This window comes from Rhipicephalus microplus, chromosome 5, assembly GCF_043290135.1.
Source record: "Rhipicephalus microplus isolate Deutch F79 chromosome 5, USDA_Rmic, whole genome shotgun sequence".
Taxonomy (NCBI): Eukaryota; Metazoa; Arthropoda; class Arachnida; order Ixodida; family Ixodidae; genus Rhipicephalus; species Rhipicephalus microplus.
Genome location: NC_134704.1, coordinates 26215917 through 26238046, shown reverse-complemented (window position 1 = coordinate 26238046; position 22130 = coordinate 26215917). Strand labels below are relative to the sequence as shown.

At 46.0% G+C, this 22130-nt stretch overlaps 1 protein-coding gene across 2 annotated transcripts in view; it reads right to left on the bottom strand.

Moving 5' to 3' along the window:
• The window catches only part of LOC142817694 (suppressor of lurcher protein 1-like), a 413217-nt gene that overhangs the window by 275435 nt on the left and 115652 nt on the right, over positions 1–22130 (bottom strand). For both annotated transcript variants that reach the window (XM_075895045.1, XM_075895044.1), the window contains exon 2: positions 19202–19377. In XM_075895045.1, coding sequence (XP_075751160.1) covers positions 19202–19291 — 90 coding nt within the window. In that variant the 5' untranslated portion in view covers positions 19292–19377. The remainder of the gene's footprint in view (positions 1–19201; positions 19378–22130) is intronic.

Here is a 22130-nt window from a genome sequence, read left to right as displayed (position 1 = left end):
GTGCGAACTATAAAGAGTCATTCTGTGGCACAAGCTTCATTCTCTGTTAGCCCTCCTTCCAGCAAAGCCGTTTCTGCTACTGGTCAGAGATTTATTTATTCAAGTACCTTAAAGGCACGAGAGCATTGCGTAAGGATGTAGTAGTGCGCATATAAATGAGGACAGAATTAAAACTGAACTCTACAATAGTAGAATTACCTCTAAAGACAACGTTTACTCAGTGAAAGTATACGGTAACAGATTAGGATGGGTAGGCTGAGACAAGATATAAGATTGAATATTACAAATAACGGAGGTAAGATAATAAAAACAACATTACCAATGACAGCTGTCATATTGCCGTAAATTATCTGTTAATCGATTGATAATTAAGGCAGCTTCGCAGCAGAGATGGATAGAAAGAAGCACAAACAAAAAGAAAATATAAACAGGAAGAGAAAGAAAGAAATAAAGAAAGAAAAGAAAAAAAGAGAAATAGGGAGTTAGAGAAAAAAAGAAGCATATAATGCGCCAATAGAATAGATCAAAATGTTGTAAAAGATGTTGTGAAAACAACCCAAATATATGTTGTGAAAACCACTGTCCCATCGAGACTTCACTCAACGTGGTGTTGCAGAAATTTTAGTGTTCCACCTCCGAGTACGATGTCGTGGATTGTAGTCTCGACAATGACGGCCTCATTTAAAAGTAGTTCAATCGGATTAAGGCTCATGATCCTGTAGGCTAGAAAATCGCAACAGCCGCAGGTTATTCTGAGACCTTCACAGTGGTGATTTTTCGACAGGCATAGACACGATGACTTTTTAATATTTTTTTCTCAGTCGTAGGAGTAAATAGGATGGAAGTCTCTACAGAAACGTCATATTAGACTTCACCACGACGCAAAAAAATTTCGCAATCCAAAGCGTAAATGTTTTTTTTTCAAGTTCCGTAAACTTTTGCATATATATTTAATAAGCTCGCTCAGTTCTTCTAAGTTGTTTTGCAAACTGGGTGAAATACTGCCCTCTGAAATCTTCTATCCCTTGCATTGAAATTCAGCGTGTGGGGGGTTTTTTCATTGGCACATCTTCGGAAATATTCGCCACTTTACCACTGGATTCGAGCTTTTGACAGAAAAGCACGCGTTATGAAAGACGATTCCTGATTAAAAAGTAAGACGTATCTCAGAATAATTGTGCGTATGACAAAGAGTCATAACCGATGTTAAAGACCCACGATGGGCTACATGGTTGTATTACTTTGTTCCGCCGTTCAAATGAGGGCTTCTGGGCTACTTGTCTTTTCGACCACATGGAAACAAGAAATGCCACGACATTGATTCAAGCATTAGGGCTTTTCTTTCTATAAAGAATGAACCACCACGTCACTAGCTTATGCGCGGCAAATCCAACATTACGTCCTACATCCCTTTAGAAAAAGAAAAGATAAAGTAAACGAAAAATCCCCAATTCTCATTCATGTGTCTGAGAACAATGTTTCAAACGCTTTTTTTTTGCAATATATTATTAGGCATTATCCCACAAGAACTTCAAGGCGGGCCACTACGAAGACCCAGCTATCGTTTCCTGGGACAACCGGGAATAAAAGGCACGTGGTGATGGGCCACTAAATATGTTTGTCTGTTGCTTTCGGATAGTGGTTTTGTGATGTAAATACATCAACATCAAGACGAATACCTTTGATGTCCCATCAGACGTGGAAATTCTCCGGCGTCCCGTGTCGGCACCGTGAACAAGAGTGTTGCAATAACGTATGATTTTTTTGTGACGCCACGTGGTGTTGTGACGTGACAACGTGATTGTGATGTCACGTGATTCACATCGACATGACGTCATCAAGACGGAACCGGCCGCCAATTTTTGTAACGTCACTATGTTGTTTGTGACATCGCTTCACGAGACATCACATTATGAGGTCATCGAACGACATCGTAGCTTGGTCAATGCTGGGCCGATCACGAAGGCAGTGCGAAACCAGGCGAAGTAACTCCGATCCTCGAGGCAGTGCAGACGTATTTAGGAGGGGAGCGGAAGTGGAGGACCAATGCAAAGATTGTGAAGACGATAATGGTTTTCACGTTCCAGTCATCTTGGTTGAGTGCACATCGAAGCCTATTTGTTTTCATTGACGTCTTCTCGTTAGTTGCTTTGGGACCCCTTACTCTTTTCCGAGTACACGGTGGCCACTTGTAGATATACGCTGGTTAGTCTTGTTGTTCCTCATCTTTATCAGTGTGTCTGTCTACGGTGCGTACTAAACGAAAGCCGTTACCTGGCGCTATAAACGAAGGCATATAATGCACACACGTACAAAATGTCATTGTCTTTGCAGGTAGCGTAGCGAAAGGTTGTAAATGGGCAATCATGGCAACAATCTATGTTTTTAAAAAACGTGCATTTCAAAGATTAGGACAAACAGCCATGACGGTCAAACGAGGGCTTTATGAATAATAATAATAATAATAATAATAATAATAATAATAATAATAATAATAATAATAATAATAATAATAATAATAATAATAATAATAATAATAATAATAATATACTAGTGTGACGTGAAACAAACATAAGGCTTTTGTTCAGTTGCGCGCAAAAATAAAACAATAATAATTGTTTTGCAGCTTTTACTTGCCATTCTCGTAAGTTATTCTTATTGCGGAATAAAATTTCAAATGCAAAATCAAGCAGAAGCGGGAGTAGTACCCATCACATACGGGCAAGGCTACGAGGTGAAAACCATTTTGAGATGCTGACAAAAAATCAATACGCGTTCGCAATGTCGCCCTAAAAAAAAAAGCACTCTGCCGTACTCGCATACTATTCCGGCACTGTTTTGGGATAGACTTTGATTAAATGTTCATTTCGTGTTTCTTAGAATTGCTTCTCTCGCCAAAAAGTGGCAGGAAACAAATGCTAACGCATTTGTCATTTGTTTTACTTGCGACATATGGGCTCCTAGTGGAGAGGTCGTTATATAGCCGACAAGAAAGCTTGGCACTTCAAGGACATCCAAGGCGATGATCCTGTTCATTCGATGTGCACCACTCACAAAAATAGCGAGAAGGAAAAAAAATGTTTGGGAAAATGCACCATAGCGGTGGAGTAGTTTAGTTCCGTTCCGCCCACAATTACGGCACTTTTAACGACCTTAGTCAAGAAATAGAATTCAATTTATCCGGTACTAGCATAAGCGTGCGCAACCAATGGTCGAGTTCAAGAACTGGCTTTTCGTTGCGTTTGGTTTTTGCGGCAGTTTGTTCGAAGTGGTTCTCTTAGAAGCTGGACTGGTGTGTCATCAATTCTGCCGCTACTGCTTCGAACACTATAGCTTTGCAAAAGCAGCAATTCCATTCATGACATCCGGCTGTACAATCAATTCTGCTGGCGAAAGCCCCATTAAGGCTCCCTTTTCCTTCATCTTACTTTTTTTAAATTTTGAACAAGGGCTAGAAAATAAAAACGTGCAGCATTTCTGAAATATGCAGCAAGCGCTATGTAACCAAAGTTAAAACTATTTGCTCTCAGTATATTATGGCACATCACAGCTATAGTCCTCGGTTTATATTCAATTCAATGCACAGCAAGCAAAAAATTTCAGACTGGAGTATTCGTGTTGCTTTTATGCACTAGTAATGAAACCAGCAGGCCCATAGAGCCAATTGGAAAGCACAGAATGCATTATTTGTGACTTCACAACTATAATGTAATGATTCTCACTTAAAAATTGAAAGAAATTAACGTGAACGAAAAATCACTCTTTCCGTCAGAGGGATCCCTCCCAATCCACGTCCTTTGAATCAGCCCAGTTATTTGTAGCACGCGGGACGTGCTTAAAGATGTTCTATTGTGTGTGCGTGCCTCTTTCTCTCTTAGTATGTATGTATGTATGTATGTATGTATGTATGTATGTATGTATGTATGTATGTATGTATGTATGTATGTATGTATGTATGTACGTACGTACGTACGTATGTATGTATGTACGTACGTATGTATGTATGTATGTATGTATGTATGTATGTATGTATGTATGTATGTATGTATGTATGTATGTATGTATGTATGTATGTATGTATGTATGTATTTATGTATGTATGTATGTATGTATGTATGTATGTATGTATGTATGTATGTATGTATGTATGTATGTATGTATGTATTTATGTATGTATGTATGAATGTATGTATGTATGTACGTATGTATGTATGTATGTACGCATGTATGTATGTATGTATGTATGTATGTATGTATGTATGTATGTATGTATGTATGTATGTATTGCCGCGCCCGAAACAAAGAACGAAGACGATGTGCGCGCCAACAGCCTCGTGAAAAAAGGACTGAAGAAGACGACGTGCTTTTGTTTTGCTCGCCTGCTCTTGGCTCCTGCATAAAAACACACGCCGTCGGTTCTCGGACTCAACGTCCCTGTGCACTGCTTACGTTGAACCACGACACTGGTGGAGGCGCTGGGTTGCAAGCCTGCCGATGCTCAACACCCCATTTGGGAGCCGTTCATCAAGTCCCGACACGCAACCACCTGTTACGACACCAGTGCACCGCTTCAGTCGGTGGTTGCTAGGCCTATCTCCTCAGCTGACCTCCTTCGACGAACATTCTACCAGGCATTACGTACCTCTACCAATGGCCTCCGCTAGCCAGCCACAGTTGGTCCAAGGGATACAAGGCAGCCCCGTTTCCAATCCAGCCCAGGTAACACTTCATCAGCCGCTTGTGCCTGATCACTTCAGTGGTGCCCCACATGAAGATGTTGAAGATTGGCTTGAGCATTACGAACGCGTTGCCGACATCAACCAGTGGAATGCTCAACAGAAGCTCGCCCGCACGTATTTCACTCTCGATGACGGCGCTCACACGTGGCTCGAGAATTGAGAAGGCCGTATATCCACATGGGATGAGTTTCATCAGCAGCTGAATGACACCTTTGCAAGCGTCGACCGTCGAGAGCGGGCTCAGCAGTTGCTCGAGTTAAGGCTTCAAAAACCTAACGAAACTGTGGCAATGTTTGCTGAAGACGTGACGCGCCTCTGTCGTCGGGCTGATCCCAACATGTCCGAGGAGAAGAAGTTGCGCTACCTTATGCGTGGCGTGAAAGAACAACTATTCGCTGGACTTGTGCGCAATGCCCCAACAACCGTGGCCGATTTTATAAGAGAAGCCACTGCCATTGAGCGTGCTCTGCACCAAAGATCGAGGCAATATGATCACTCGTCCACTACCACTCCAATCAACGCCGCTTCAGTGACTCTGGACAATCAGGGCTCCCTACGTGACCTGATCAGAGATATTGTCCGAGAAGAAATTCAAAAGCTTTGGACTCCTCCAGTGGATACACCAGTGACCGCCGTTGCCACAGTCGTTCGTGAAGAACTTAGGCACGCTTTTTCAGCAGCTGATCTCGGTCGCGATCTGCGTCAACTGAGTTACGCCGACGCTGTCCGCCGTCCACCACCCGTACCGCCTATTACATCATACTACCAGCCACCCACAGCCGCACCGTCGTCGCAACCATTGCAGGAGGCTTTCAGACGTCGGACCATGTCTCCGATGTCTCCATGCCACCAGCCACCACTTGCCGAGCCTTACTCACCACCACGAGAGGACATAAGACGCCCACAATTTCGAGGAACGGACGCTTGGCGCACCGTCGATCGGCGCCCTCTCTGCTTCAACTGTGGTGGTGCCGGCCATATAGCTCGCTATTGTTGGTTCCGCGACACATCGCTTCGCCCGTCTCGGCCAGGGTACGACGGTCACCATGCCAACGACGACTACATATTTCGCCATGACGACCCTGGTTTTCGAGGACCTTCAACAACGTGGTCTCCCTATCACGAGTCGCTTCCTAATCGCCAGCCCAGATCCGCCCACAGGTCACGCTCTCCATCCCCTGCTCAGACATCGTCACCGAATCGACGTACTTTTGCTGACCTTCAGGAAACAAGGTCGCTCAGCCCTTACCGGGGAAACTAAAGGCGGCGACCTCTCGAGGTAAGGTCGCAGCCCGACCATAAGACGATAAAAAGTCCCCAGTACTGCCGCTACAGAACGACTCGACGCCGACGAATATTAACAACGACGAAATGGTGAGCGCCGACCTTAATGTAATTATTGATGGAGAGCAAGTGACGGCCTTAGTCGATACGGGTGCTGATTTTTCCATAATGAGTCAGAAGCTGGCTGATCATCTTAGAAAAGTAAAAACGCCATGGACAGGACCACATATAAGAACAGCGGGTGGTCAATTGCTGCTCCCTACTGAAAGATGCACAGCAAGAATCAGCTAGGAGATTCTTCTTTCATCGCGACTTTCATTGTTCTCCCAGAGTGCTGCAAAAATTTAATTATAGGAATGGACTTTCTCAGGGAGCATGGCGCAATAATCAACATCCCGGACCACGTGGTTTCATTTTACGAGAATGCTCGTCTGACTGATCCTACATCACCAGAGCACAAATCCTTTCGTCTCAAAGACCACAATATAGTCGTGCCGCCTCGATCATGTATCCTCGTTTAAGTAGCATGTGACGTACCGTTCGACGGTGAAGGAGTCGCCGACCAACTAACCTCGCTGCTTTTCACACAAGGAATTTCCGTAGCCCGAGGAATAGTCAATGTCACCGACGGCCGAACGAACTTGCTGTTGACCAATTTCACCTCCGAGCGACGGCACCTTCCAAAAGGCACAACGTTGGCACATTTCGACGAGGTCGCAGATGTTCATGACTGCTTTTCAGCACTCGAAGCAACACCTGCACAAGACCCACGTGACCTAGCACCTAACCTTGACGTCAGCCCTACTTTAACTCAGCCACAGCGGGAACGCCTGCTTGTGCTGCTAGACGAGTTCTACGACTGTTTTGCGTCGACCTCGAAAGTTGGCCGCACGTCCTTGACCACAGAGGGCACGGCTAGACCAATCCATCAAAATCCGTACCGTGTGGCTTCAAAAGAACGAGAAGCGATAGAACAGCAGGTAACAAAAATGCTTGAAGACGACGTCATTCAACCGTCGAAAAGCCCCTGTGCATCACCTGTTGTTCTAGTGAAAAAAAAGGACGGCAGCCTGCGTTTCTGTGTGGACTATCGAAAGGTAAATCAGGTTACAAAAAAGGACGTGTACCTGCCTCCCCGCATAGATGATTCAATTGAGAGGCTTCGAAACGCAGGTTACTTCTCTTTTATGGACTTAAATAGCGGATATTGGCAAATTGAAGTAGACCCCAGGGATCGTGAAAAAACCGCTTTCGTGACGCCAGACGGACTGTACGAATTTAAGGTTTTACAATTTGGCTTGTGCTCCACGCCTGCTACTTTCCAGCGTCTCATGGACACCGTTCTCTCTGGGCTTAAATGGAGAACCTGCCTAGTATACCTTGACGACGTCATTGTGTTTTCTACAACGTTTGACGAACACCTTGAACGATTGCAAATGGTCTTGCAGGCCATACTGGCCGCAGGCCTGACGCTGAAGCCGGAGAAATGTCACTTCTGCTTTGAGGAACTGCAGTTTCTTGGCCATGTGGTCAGTTACGCAGGAGTTCGTCCAGACCCCGAAAAAGTTGCCGCCGTCTCACAGTTTCCAACACCATCAGATAAAAAGGCAGTGAGGCGTTTTCTGGGTCTCTGTGCATATTATCGGCGGTTTATTCCAGATTTTGCGCGCATTGCGTCACCTTTAACTCGTCTCACGAGGGATGACGTTGCATTTGTTTGGGCCGACGAACAGGAAGATGCTTTCAATGACTTGCGGCAACGTCTACAGAACACCCCCATGCTTGCCTATTTTAATGACACGGCCCCTACAGTGCTCCATACTGACGCCAGCAATGTTGGCCTCGGAGCTGTGCTTGTGCAGCGCCAGGACGACGAGGAAAGAGTGATCGCTTACGCAAGCAGAACTCTGTCACGCACAGAAGCAAATTACTCGAACACTGAAAAGGAATGCCTCGCCGTGGTGTGGGCAGTTATGAAATTTCGCCCATACATGTACGGCCGCCCAATCAAGGTTATCGGTGACCACCATTCGTTGTGTTGGTTAACAAGTCTGAAAGATCTTTCCGGGCGATTGGCACGCTGGAGCCTTAGACTACAGGAGTTTAATATAACGATGGTGTATAAGTCGGGAAAACGACACACGGACGCCGACTGCCTATCTCGATCACCAATAGAGTCAGCTGCTGCTTTTGATGAAGAGACAGCGTTCCTCGGAATCCTCGACACGTCAACCATCGCAGATCACCAGCATGACGATCCTGAGCTACTTGGCTTGATTAATTATTTAGAAGGACAAAGCCAGAATGCACCCAAAGCCTTTACAAGAGGACTATCGTCGTTCTGTCTGCGAAACAATGTCCTTTACAAAATGAACCTCTCGTCAGACGGGTCCACCTACCTGCTTTTCGTCCCTACCACTCTTCGTTCTGAGGTGTTGCAAGCGTGCCACAACGAGGTAACATCTGGACATTTAGGCTACACGCGCACACTAAGCAAAGTTCGAGGCAGATATTACTGGCCTAGACTCACCACTGCCGTGAAGCATCATGTCCGGACCTGCCTCGATTGCCAGCGGCGCAAGTCACCTCCAACGAAACGAGCCGGTTTGCTACACCCTGTCCAGATCCTGACAACGCCATCTGACCAGATCGGAATGGACCTTTTGGGCCCACTTCCCACCTCTAGTGTTGGTAACCGCTGGGTTATAGTGGCGACCGACTACCTTACTCGCTATGCCGAGACAAAAGCCATCCAGAGTGGCACAGCAGAGGAGGTAGTTCGGTTCTTTATAGAGAACATTGTGCTGAGACACGGTGCGCCATCGATCGTTATAACAGATCGCGGAACCGCATTCACGGCCGCACTTTTAGATCATGTGTTGGTGCTCAGCGGTACTATTCATCGCAAGTCGACAGCTTACCATCCACAAACCAACGGGTTGACCAAGCGACTTAACAAAACTCTGGAAGACATTCTTTCAATGTATGTGGACATCGAACACAAAAACTGGGATGAGATTTTCCCTTACATAACGTTCGCATACAATACTGCGAAACAAGAAACCACACGGATGACCCCATTCAGCCTTGTTCACGGACGAGAAGTAAGAACGATGTTAGACGCGATGCTGCCACACGAATGCAATGACAACGAAACGAGTCCTGACGCGTTTACTCAACGCGCAGAGGAATCCAGGCAGCTCGCACGTCTGCGAATATACCAACAGCAAGAGTACGACGCAGGCCGCTATAACCAACGTCATACACCTGTAACGTACGAAACCAGGGACAGGGTATGGGTGTGGACGCCTGTACGAAGACGGGGACTATCTAAAAAATTTCTCAGAAGATACTTCGAACCTTATCGAGTGCTGCGACTACTAAGTGACGTTACCTATGAAGTCGTCCCGGATAGCCCAAACTGTTCAAGGCGTCGCCAGCACCGACCTGAGCTTGTGCACGTAGTGCGCAATAAGCCATACGTCAGCGAGTGACTCTGCGAGGCACCGTCGCTTCTACAAAGTGACTTCATGCGCGAATTACTGTCTCAGCTATAGCATCGGCGCGATGCTCTTTTATGTATGTATGTATGTATGTATGTATGTATGTATGTATGTATGTATGTATGTATGTATGTATGTATGTATGTATGTATGTATGTATGTATGTATGTATGTATGTATGTATGTATGTATGTATGTATGTATGTATGTATGTATGTATGTATGTATGTATGTATGTATGTATGTATGTATGTATGCGTTTATAAAAGAGAGAGAGAGAGAGTGCACATAAGCGTGTGTGCGCAGGTGTGTGTGCGTGCGTGTGCATACTTTTCAATCAAAGCATGATGTGATGCGTAACTGATTATTTCAAGTCATACCTGCTATGTTTCTTTTTAGAAATGCCTTGATCAATCAACACAGCCTGCAAGTGAGGAAGAATTGATATAAAACATTTTGTCTCGATTTCGAGTACTGTGGTATTTAATGACATCGAAGTATTTTTGTGTCACTTCAGCCATGCGTGAAAGAACGCAGCCGGTCATTTCTCGGTGGCCCCACCGTAGTTGGAGTTACCAAAACGTGAAATTATTTGGGTGCTTTCATTTCAGTGGGCTCTACTCTCCTGCTGCATCTTGTTAATATGCTCAGCAAAATGAAAAAAAAAATCACGGCATATACACGGAGTGAATAATAATGATGAATGGGGTCAAGCGTCCGTCCGTTCGTTCTTGCTTTCGTCCGTCCGCGCGACCATCCGTGCGTCCATCTATGTATCCACCCGTCTGCCCGTGTGTCCGTCCGTGAGTCCATTCATTCGTTTGTCCGTCCATTCATCCGTCCATCCGTCCGTACGTCCGCATGTTCGTCCATCTTGCCGTCCGTGTTCTAGTCCGTCTGTCCTTCCGTCTGTGCGTCCGTCTAGTGAACACTCCAAGTACCGCCATCTCGCATCTAGCATTTCTTGTGGCGCATACCCGCTCTAGAGCGGATGTGTGCCACCGGCGGCTTCGTAAAATATCGGAGGATGTACAGACCGACGCCTTAAGGAGCTTTACCCCTAAAAGCAGATATTTATTGTACGCAGTTGAAATAACGATAAACGAGCGCGAACAGCACGCCCTTATGAGAGAATAGACTGGAAGAAAATGTATCAGCAAACTCTGCTTGCTTCTCATTGTCACCATGCAAACAAAGCGAGAAATAAAAAGCAACGACCTTGTAGGAAAGAAGAAAACTTGTCGAGATGTAAGAAATAAAAACAGAGGGGTCAGACAAGCTTCGTCAAAGGAAGAAAAACTCATTCCACATATAACGAGGTGGCTCGGCCGTCACGCAACGCAATCAGGAACGGTATTGTGTGCGAAAAAGAAATAGAAGGAGGCAGCATAGTTTCAACATGCAGAACAATGACGACCCCCCTTTACGGAAGTATGAACAAAACCCAAGTTTAAGAGAACGCACCAGCTTGTCCTTTAATTTTGGGCCCAACGCTCACTCCTGCCCCCGAGGGAAACTGTGCGTGTGTTTGCAGAGCCCCGCAAGGGGGGGGGGGGGGCTCTGTGCCTTGCACAGGGGATCCACCATTGTTGCTATCAGTGAGGACGCGCTTCTGTTTGGCATGCTTTCGTTTTTTTTTCTTTATTACAGTGATATGGTATTTCGTGCCGAACAGAGAACTGCGCGCTCTTCGCACATTTTATATTTATAGCGCGCTTCCTGCTTTTTATTCAGGGCTTCCCTACACGTGATATTACGGCTCCACGTGCGTCACATCCCTTTTGTGCGCCTTAACGAAATTTCCTCCGCGCGAAATGACGAAGGAGCTAGCAGTGCTGTGAAGATGAATAGCTGCAATGTTGCGCAACTCTATTATTATTTACTTTCTTTCGGAATAAAGGAGGATGCAATAACACGTAACACAATATAAAAGGTGACTCAGAAATTGAAATTTGTTGCTGTCCAGTATTACACGGCACTTCCAATGACAACGAGACTGTTTGCACAGGCGTCGGTTTTTGTGGCTTGCTAGCTATACTTATTTGTGAACACACACGACTGTTTGAACACATGTAATCTGAAGACAACCATGCTGCAGTTTCTGCTCGTTAGATTCACTGCCACGTTTTTTTTTTTTTTTTACAATATGCTTACATAACTCCTTCTTTGAAGGTTGTTTGTTCGAGCTAAATTTTGCAAAGAACCTCTAAGCGATCGCTGAGCCTTCTTCAGCAAAGCAACAGGTGTCTTTGCTTGTTGTACCATGACAAAATAATGAACGAGAGATTTACGTTGTGAGTGACATTGGAAGTTTTAGAATCGTTCTGGCGCAGGCTTGTTTCACTTTAACGATGACTGAAAAAGAAGAAAGCAAGGTCAAGGAGACTTGTAAAAAAAAAAGCTATCTGGTTTGCTAACATGCATTGCTCAGTTATGAAAATAAAAAAAAAACTATTGAGCACGTTTTCTTTTTACTTCAATGGTCAAAACGTTCTTGTTAATGTATCCAAAAAAAAAGTAAGAACGTTGATAGCAGCAACAATACTTCGAATATCAACGCAGCGAACTTCTTCGCTCTTTGAATTTTCTTAAGACGCGTCTACACGCATAAAATAACCGTTATCTGCTTGCGGAGTAGCATGCTCAGCGATGGTGGAGGATCATGCGAGGTCCTAAAATTTGGTGGATTCTTGGCACTTTGCTTTGCTGACGAAATTCTCAGAAAGACAGGGCTCAGCTTTTTTCTCTCGGTCACGTGCTTTTGTTGGCAAGTTCTCAACAGGACGGGGGCTTACCATTGCCGCAGCTAGCTTTCTAAGAACTTCGGGCACGTAATCCGAAGGTCGCGGCTTCTGTCCCTTCACGGGGCAAGTTGTCTTTTCGTCCACTCTAAATACTTCACATTCGCATCACAATTACTACAATCCGCTTAAAACAGTACATAACACGTCATCTCTAATTTCCCTGGCTTCATTTCCAGCTCGTTTTCACAAAGCTCTGAGAGAGTATAACGTATAAGAACAGAGCCACTAAGCGTCCAGCGTATTAGAGTAGCACAAGAGCTGGTACCATTTTTAATCCTTCAAACATTTGATGCCCTGTTGAACAAAACGTGATCCGGTTTTTCTCGTTTTCTTAATGCGTTTAGTCAAGCTATGTTTATGCAGCCGGATTATACAGCATGGTTAGTGCCATAACACCAACAAAAACCGCTAGGAAGCCTGACGATGCAAGCGTGTCAGAACGCACGTACGAAGATTCTTTCCGAATCCCTTCTCGCAAGCGATTACGAGAACACCAGACAATCTTCGAAATTTACGTTTTTAATTGAAGAATACGCTGTTGAAGATATTATGCAATTCGCTGTAATTGATGCTAATTTGTGCGCACGAATTTTTAACCACTTGAAACAGAAAAGAACACACATTCATGCAGTGACGCGTTAAACGCTGAACTACATACGAGTACAGTGATCGAGAAAGAAGGAAAAAGGAAATAAATAAAAAACAAATAAATGAAAGAAAGAAAGAAAGAAAGAAAGAAAAATAAAGAAACTGATTGTCCAGCGAAAATGCTACGCGCGCCGCAAACACGGATAAATCATAACGTGATGAGAGTACTTCCATGTTTTGTTTAACATTTGTGGGGAGTATAGATCTAACTACATCGAAAGTGCGCACCTAGCTTGCACGTTTGACGTGTTAAAACAAGAACGTGTAAAGTGACCAACGCAGAAGGTGTATATGCAAACACAACTTTTTTTTTAACAGCAAGGCTCTTTAAGCCCATCGTACGTAAAAGATTTATTGTGTACAATGTGTACATACAATTATCATAATTCGAAACCGACACGTGGTCTGTTTATATATATATATATATATATATATATATATATATATATATATATATATATATATATATATATATATATATATATATATATATATATATATATAATGTGATGACGTTTATTCGAGCCGAGAAGTCGTAGCGAGGTCGCAACAGAAAGTGGGCGTACGGCAAGTCTGGCAGAGGCGGCACAAACTCTCGCGCAAGCAGAGCACGGGCTTTTTGTTGTCTTCCGAAGGCGCATACGCGTTGGTGCGTATGCTCCACTACAATACCCCCGGGGTGAAGGGTAGCCATCCTGGCGACTCAGGGAGTAGGCACAATGAGGGGGTCGTAGTAAGGCTTGAGACGGTCGACGTGTACGGTCTCGCGTCGTCGACGGCGCAAATCTGGTGATTGTGTTAGGGGCTCGATGATGTAATTCACCGGCGAGGTTGCGTCAATGACACGGTATGGACCATGGTACCGGGCCAGAAGTTTAGAAGACAGGCCAGGAACGTGCGGGGGCACCCAAAGCCACACGAGGGAGCCAGTACGAAACGTAGGCGCTATGTGATGAGCGTAATATGTCGGATTTTTTGTAGACCTTGAGCCTCACTTGTCAGAGACCGAGCCAACTGACGGCAGTCTTCAGCGTATCTGGCGACTTCCGAAAGCGGGGAGCACTCAGATGCATCAGCGCGGTACGGTAGTATAGTGTCGAGTGGGTGGGAAGGTTCGCGGCCGTACAATAGAAAGAACGGGGAAAAACCGGTAGTCGCTTGCGTCGCGGTGTTATAAGCGAAGGTAACAAAGGGCAATACAGCGTCCCAGTTAGTGTGGTCGGAGGAGGTGTACATCCTCAGCATGTCGCCAAGTGTGCGGTTAAACCACTCAGTAAGACCATTTGTCTGTGGATGGTATGCGGTAGATTTCCGGTGGATAATGTTGCATTCAGCGAGGATAGCTTGGATGACCTCCGACAGGAACACTCGACCCCTATCACTGAGTAATTCCCGCGGAGCACCATGGCGTAGAATGAAGCTGCGGATAATGAAGAGTGCAACTTCATGGGCGGTCGCTGCCGGTAGAGCTGCAGTCTCAGCGTAGCGTGTCAGATGATCGACTCCGACAATAATCCACCGGTTTCCAGAGCTACTATATGGGAGTGGGCCATAGAGGTCTATACCCACGCGGTCGAATGGGCGAGCCGGGTACGGGAGCGGCTGTAACATGCCAGTAAGGTGCCGCGGAGGTGTTTTGTTCTGTTGGCAAGTGGTGCAAGACTGAACGTATTTCTGCACAAAACGATACATTCCTCGCCAGTAATAGCGTTGGCGCAGCCTTTCGTAGGTTTTCAGGACACCTGCGTGAGCACTTTGGGGATCTGCATGGAAATTCATGCAGATGTCAGAGCGCATATGAGTTGGGAAAGCAAGGAGCCACTTCCGACCACCAGGCATGTAGTTGCGGCGGTACAGAATGTTGTCACGTAAGGAAAAATGGGCTGCTTGCCGGCGCAGCGCTCTCGTGGAAGGGACAGAAGACGGATCGGTAAGGTAGTCGACTAACAAGGCAAGGTATGGGTCTTTACGCTGCTCCGAAAGCATGTCAGTGCTGTCGAGTGGTGACAAGGCGGTAAAAGGGGGTGAAAGAGAAGCCACATCTGGTGTTAATGGCGATCGGGAAAGTGCATCGGCGTCCGCATGCTTGCGACCGGAACGATATACGACACGGATGTCATATTCCTGCAATCGAAGTGTCCAACGCCCCAGACGTCCGGACGGGTCTTTCAAGGTGGACAGCCAGCATAGAGCATGGTGGTCTATGACCACGTCGAAAGGACGGCCGTAAAGGTACGGGCGAAACTTCGCAAGCGCCCAGATTATGGCCAAACACTCCTTCTCTGTCACGGAGTAATTCAATTCAGCCTTCTTAAGAGCGCGACTTGCATAAGCGACTACGTATTCGGTTTGGGTGCCTTTCCGTTGTGCCAAAACTGCGCCAAGACCAACGCCGCTTGCATCAGTGTGAACTTCTGTGGCAGCAGTGGGGTCGTAGTGGCGAAGAATAGGTGGCGAGGTCAGCAGGCGGCGCAGCTGGTGAAATGCGTCGTCACATGCAGGTGACCATGCAGATATACCTTTGCTGTTCAAAAAGCAGACTAGTCAGAGGTGCAATGATGGACGCGAAGTTGCGCACGAAGCGACAAAAGTAAGAGCAAAGACCAACGAAACTTCTTAGGGCTTTCAGTGATGTGGGCATTGGGAAGTCAGCGACAGCTCGAAGCTTATCAAGGTCCGGAAGAACACCGTATCTTGTGATGACGTGTCCCAAGATGGTTAGTTTTCGGGCTGCGAAGTGGCACTTCTTGGTGTTAAGTTGTAGGCCTGCAGAAGCTAGACACGTCATAATCTCGTGGAGACGATGAAGATGTGTCGGGAAATCAGCTGAAAAGACTACGATGTCATCTAGGTAACACAAGCAAGTTTTCCACTTGTGGGCCCGCAATATGGTATCTATCATGCATTCAAACGTCGCAGGCGCGTTGCAGAGCCCAAATGGCATGACTTTGAACTCATACAGGCCATCCGGCGTTACAAAGGCTGTTTTAGGGCGATCACATTCAGCCATTGGCACCTGCCAATACCCAGAACGCAGATCCAAGGATGTGAAGTACTCGGCGCCTTGTAAACAGTCAAGAGCATCGTCTATTCGTGGTAGCGGGTAGACGTCTTTCTTTGTAATCTTGTTCAAGCGGCGATAGTCCACGCAAAATCGAACGGTGCCATCTTTTTTCTTTACCAGAACCACGGGTGACGACCAAGCGCTTTGAGAAGGCTGTATGACTCCACGTTTAAGCATGTCATCTACTTGCTCCGTAATGACGCGGCGCTCTTCGGAAGAAACGCGGTAAGGACGCTGTCGCAGAGGCGATTGTGAGCCGGTGTCAATAGTATGAGTGACAGTCGTGGTGCGGCCCAAAGCAGGTTTCTGAAAGTCGAAAGAAGAGCGAAACTTGTTAAGGAGAGCAACAAGTTGGCTGCGATGTGAGGGGGGAAGGTCTGCGTCAATAGCATTGTCGAAGGCTGGTGAGCTTGATGGCTCAGACGCCTGAGTGATTGCGGCAATGCGACATGGCGTTTCGTCGGGAAGAATAATATCATTGATATGGTCGACAGGTTGCACATATCCTAACGTTTCACCACGAAGCAAGCCAATGGGGTAGTTGCAGTGGTTGGTAACCAGCATTACGGTTAAACCAGACGCAATCGTAAGAACGGCAAATGGGAGCACGATGCCCTTGCGTTCAGTAAAAACAGGGGATGGCGTAAACACCACCGTGGCGTCAGGTTGCGCCACACATGAAAGGCTAATAGGGACTGAAGCTTCCGGAGGCAAGGTGATGTCGTCGTCAGCGATGAGTTTGCAGAGCAGTGATGAATGGTCGGGCGGTGGAAATTCACAACTTGGCACTAGGGACACTTCCGCACCGCAACAATCGATGATAGCTTCATGACCTGATAAGAAATCCCAACCCAGGATGAGGTCATGAGAGCAAGATGGTAGTACGAAAAATTGGACGATGTACAAAACGTCTTGGATGACGATGCGCGCCGTACACACAGACGAGGGCTGAATGCGTTGCGCGCTAGCCGTGGACAGCACGATGCCACAGAGAGATGTGGTCACTTTCTTCAGTTTGCGACAAAATTTTGCGTTCATCACAGAAACGGCGGCCCCAGTATCAATTAACGCTTGTGTGGCGACTCCCTCAACATTGACATCAACAACATTTTGCGGCGAAAATGGAGGCCTTGATAATTGCGCAGAAGTTGCAGCTCTTGCCTCTGGAACTGCACTGATTAGTTTCCCTCCTCAGGAGGCGGTCTACGACGCATAGGAGATGGCGATCGGCGACGAGGAGATGGGAAACGAGAAGTCGATGGGCGACGATCCGAGTCAGAGTGCCTCTGTTCGTATGCAGACGTGGTGGCCTGCTGCGACGCATAGGTAGAAGTTCCAAAGGAGGCGTACGCAGGTGTGGGACGGCGGCGGCAGTAGCGTGCAATGTGGCCAGCGATGCCACACGCGAAGCAGATAGGACGGTTGTCATGGGTGCGCCACTCATTAGATGGACGGAAAAAGCGAGGTGAGGGCCTGTAAACCGGAGGCGCTGCCGGAGGAAGTGGAGCCGACAAGGATACTGGATGCGGTGGGGGCCGCGCAACCACAGCTGCGTAGCTGAGAGGTGGAGATGGTGCAGGTGGTGCGTAGCTGACAGCTGAGAGATTAGATGCTGCTGAATTGCATGTGTAAGGGGCCTGCACTGTAGGTAGGACATCACAAATTTCAGTGCGTATGGCCTGCTGCAGTGTCGAAGGCAGACTTGCGGTGGGCGCGTCGCTGTGCGGCAACAGGGAGAGCTGTCGGGCGACTTCCTCCCTGATGAAGTCTTTGATCTGGTTGGACAGACTTTCTTGGCGAACGTTGGCATTTGCGAGTGCGACAGCCGAGATCGAATCTGGTGGTGAGACACTCTCTCGGGCGATGGAACGCTGACGGCGTAATTCATCGAAGCTCTGGCACAGGCTTACGAGGATTGCCACCGTGGTCGGGCTTTTCGCTAGCAACATCTGGAATGCGCCATCCTCAATGCCCTTGAGAATCTGCCGAATTTTCTCTTCTTCGGGCATAGATGGGTTAACACGCCTGCAGAGGTCGAGCACATCCTCAATGTAACTCGTAAACGTTTCGCCAGGCTGCTTGGCTCTGTGGCGCAGACGCTGGTCAGCGCGAAGCTTGCGGACCTCTGGTCGGCCGAACGCTTCTGTTACGAGGGTCTTAAAGGAGGACCAGTTGGCGATGGCGGTTTCGCGGTTGGTAAACCAAAGCTTAGCTACGTCTGCCAAGTAAAAGATAACGTAGGCGAGTTTAGAGCCGTCGTCCCACTTGTTGCTGGCGCTTACGCGTTCGTACAAGGAGAGCCAGTCTTCGACGTCTTTCTCACCACTTCCGCTGAAGATTGGTGGGTCCCGTTGGCGAGTAGCGCCGGGGCAGGTAGACGGGGCAGCCGATGGTGCTGGCTGGGCTGGGACGGGCTGGTTGGCGACTGCGTCAGTCATGTTTCGCGGTAGTCTTTCAGGCAACTTGCGAGAGCGGAGCTCCAGGTCTTCTTGGGGATCTCAGCAGCCTCCACCAAATGTGATGACGTTTATTCGAGCCGAGAAGTCGTAGCGAGGTCGCAACGGAAAATGGGCGTACGGAAAGTCTGGCAGAGGCGGCACAAACTCTCGCGCAAGCAGAGCACGGGCTTTTTGTTGTCTTCCGAAGGCGCATACGCGTTGGTGCATATGCTCCACTACAATATATATATATATATATATATATATATATATATATATATATATATATATATATATATATATATATATATATATATATATATATATATATATATATATATATATATATATATATATATATATATATATAAGTTCCCGTGACCTAATAACCTACTTAAACACCTAGTAAATGCCTGGAAACAACCCAGCATCACCTTACTAAAGGCAACAAAGAACGTAGAAGCAATCTAGAAGCAACCTAGCATCACCTAGATAAAGCCTAGCAACCATCTAGAAGTAACCTGATAAAACTTCAGAACCGTCAAGATTTGCTGTTTAAAGCCTTGCGCGACTGAATGCAACTCTCCCCATTTTTTTTTCGCTTTCCTAACTAAAAAAAAAAGGCATTTTTATTCAAACAACTAAGGGGGCAGGGGCAACCTTCGCTACTTGCTTGATTTATTATTATTTTGCTAATAATGAAGAAAAAGAAAACAAAAACCTTTTTCGCCGCGGCTTTCAGAAGGGCCATGTGTGGTTCTCGCCCTCTGGTGGCCAAGAAGGCCGGTAGCGCTGGCCTGGGGCCGGTCATCCGCGGCGAGCATGGGGCGCCTCACGCCGTACAGTCCCGGGACGCCCACAGATGGCGATGGTTGCGGAGGAGCTTGCGCTAGTGGCCTGCGTCAAAGCGACAAACCGCACAAGTAAGACACAAAGAAATGATTGCGAGTTCAACAGTTATGGCACGAAATAATGGAGCCAGCAGTGACTGCGGCCCTCTTGAAGATATGCGCCACACGATATAGAACGTAAATGAAGCAGAGTTGGAAGTCACAACCCCGTATAGCGACACCACTCCACATATCAAAGCCGGTACTTAGAACTCAGTGCCCTTCTTCACGACCTAATGACCTATGCGATCCAATAATAACGCGAAATTGATTGCCCCAGCTATAATGTTTGCTGCGTGCATTGTTTTCTTCCTAATTCCGGTCTGTTCATTCTGTAGGACACGCAGAATCTATCTCTCCAAAGGTACGTGCTGCGAATGATAAAAAAAGGGCAGCTAACATGAGTGAACCGTCGATATCTGTACGTTCGCATCAAGCCAGTTGTTGCTGTTTTACTTGTACTTTCTTATTCGTCTTAGAACATCATCGTTAAATGCGAAGTGAAACAAAGCGCTGCATAGACGAACAGGGACGTGTGACACAAGAACGTGAAACGGGCACGAACCGTGAGGAGGAAGCTCGAAAGGACAAAAAAGAGTGTTCAACTTGTCTAAAAAAATAAAACGTCACCAAAGAAATCTCTCTAAATTTTTCAACTACAAAAAGATGCAATAAATTGTGTGATTAGAAAAACAACGTTCTTAAGCGGCGTTGTAAAAGGTTACGAACCAACTCGATTAAAGCTGAGATAAAGATAAATGAGCAAAAAAAATGTAATGAGAGTGAAGTGTTTCTTGTTTTTAAAAGAAAACGTCACAAAGTTTGCAAACATGATGCCAAGAACAAAATGCGGAAAACAAGTAATCCTCTTAATGCAACTGTAGGAATTATAGGGTGAAGAGCAATTAAAGCGGTCGAGAAGTGCGACTTTTGCTTGGCGATATCAAAAGCCACAGTGTCTGATATACGCATGCGTTGCACTGATAATTGCACAATGGTGAACGCTTATCCCATCCCGATGTGTTTCCTTTCTTTTGTTTTTATTATCTAATAATATTATTATAAATGCGGCATCATTAAGAAGCCCGCGGCTGTGGAAAGCTCCGGTAATTTCGACCACCGCAGCTGGGGTCGAGCCCACATCTTCTGGGCGGACAGAGAGCACCATAAATATCGTAGCAGTGTGGGGGCGTGTGGTACGTTATTATTGCTTTTATTCGGCTGTTTTAAGCTCTTTGGGGTTTTTTTTGTTATTTATTTAAAAATGGAATCATATGGGTCCTTATTGAAGCCGCAACGGATGCACTCCGACCGCCACAGAAAAAAAAAATAGCAATAATGATTGCAGCGTCCCGACATACAGAGAATGTGATCAAACAGATGCCAGAAGATTAATACAAGAGCCCAGTGTTGACGTTTCTGCCCATCTGAATGATATTTTTTTTCCCTTGTAGACGACGTTAACGCTAATCATGCAATGCATCGAAATACACGAGTGCTGTAGGATGGAAAGAATACAGCCCAAATACCCCTTTTGAATCAATGTTATTCTCGTGCGCAGGCTTCACTTTCGTAGAAAAGCCGTAGCAACACGCACTAAACTCGGCAAGCACCGAAACTTCGATATAACAAATGATTTTCGAGGAAGTAACGAAGCAAAAAGACAAGCGCTCACTGAAATTCCCACGACTATGTCTCTTCGCCAGTTGTGCGATCTTATTCCGAAAACGTCTCAGAACGTTTTCGTTGCTCTCACGTCTTAAGGCTAAAAGAATTATTTTGTTTATTTAGTGTGAGACAGGAATATAAATATTTTCCTCTTCTGTAACGTCGATTCCGAGCATTGGAATGCGAGTGTTTCAAAAGTGATAACGACATAGGCGTTCTCGATTTTGATGGCCTGTTCACTAACAACGCAATGTTTTGTGTATATATGTGAGCACTTTGAGTCTCTGCTTGGGCTGACAAAGCTGTTTTTTTGAGCCTGAATGGCTAAAATCCTTATACAAACAAAAATATTTTGCAGGACTAGAAATGAATGAGTGTAATCAACTAAAACAATATTGTCGCGTCGAAAAATGGAAACTGGCCAGATAAGCCATTCATTCATTCATTCATTCATTCAATCATTCATTCATTTATTCATTCATTCATTCAACGTGAAGTCAATATTATTGATTCTCCTGCTACGGCACGCATTATAACTATCTCGTAGTTTCCGCACGTAAAACCCATTACCTAAAGTTAGCTTTGTCATTCTGCACTTCATGGCGATTTCGTTACGCCTCACAATTGTCCTAACATAAACCCTTAGTGCTTGCCAAATGTGCTCCACCCCATTCTCATTCTTCTAGTTACTTCAGTCTCGTGATTTCGATCCGCGGTTATTGCCTGCCCTAAGTAGACATAGTCGTTTACAACTTGAAGCGTACTATTACCTATCTCGAAGCGCTGCTCTTTTCTGAGGTTGTTGTACATTACTTTCGTTTTGTGCAGATTAATTTTAAGACCCACCTTTCTGCTCTCCTTGTCTAACTCCGTAATCATGAGTTGCAAATCGTCCCCTGAGTTACTCAGCAATGCAATGTCATCGGCAAAGCGCAGGTTACTAAGGTACTGTCCATTAACTCTTATCCCTAACTGTTCCAATTCTAGGCTTCTGAAAACCTCCTCTAAGCACGCGGTAAATAGCATTGGGGAGATTGTGTCCCCCTGCCTTACACCCTTCTTGATTGGTATTATGTTGCTTTTTTTATGAAG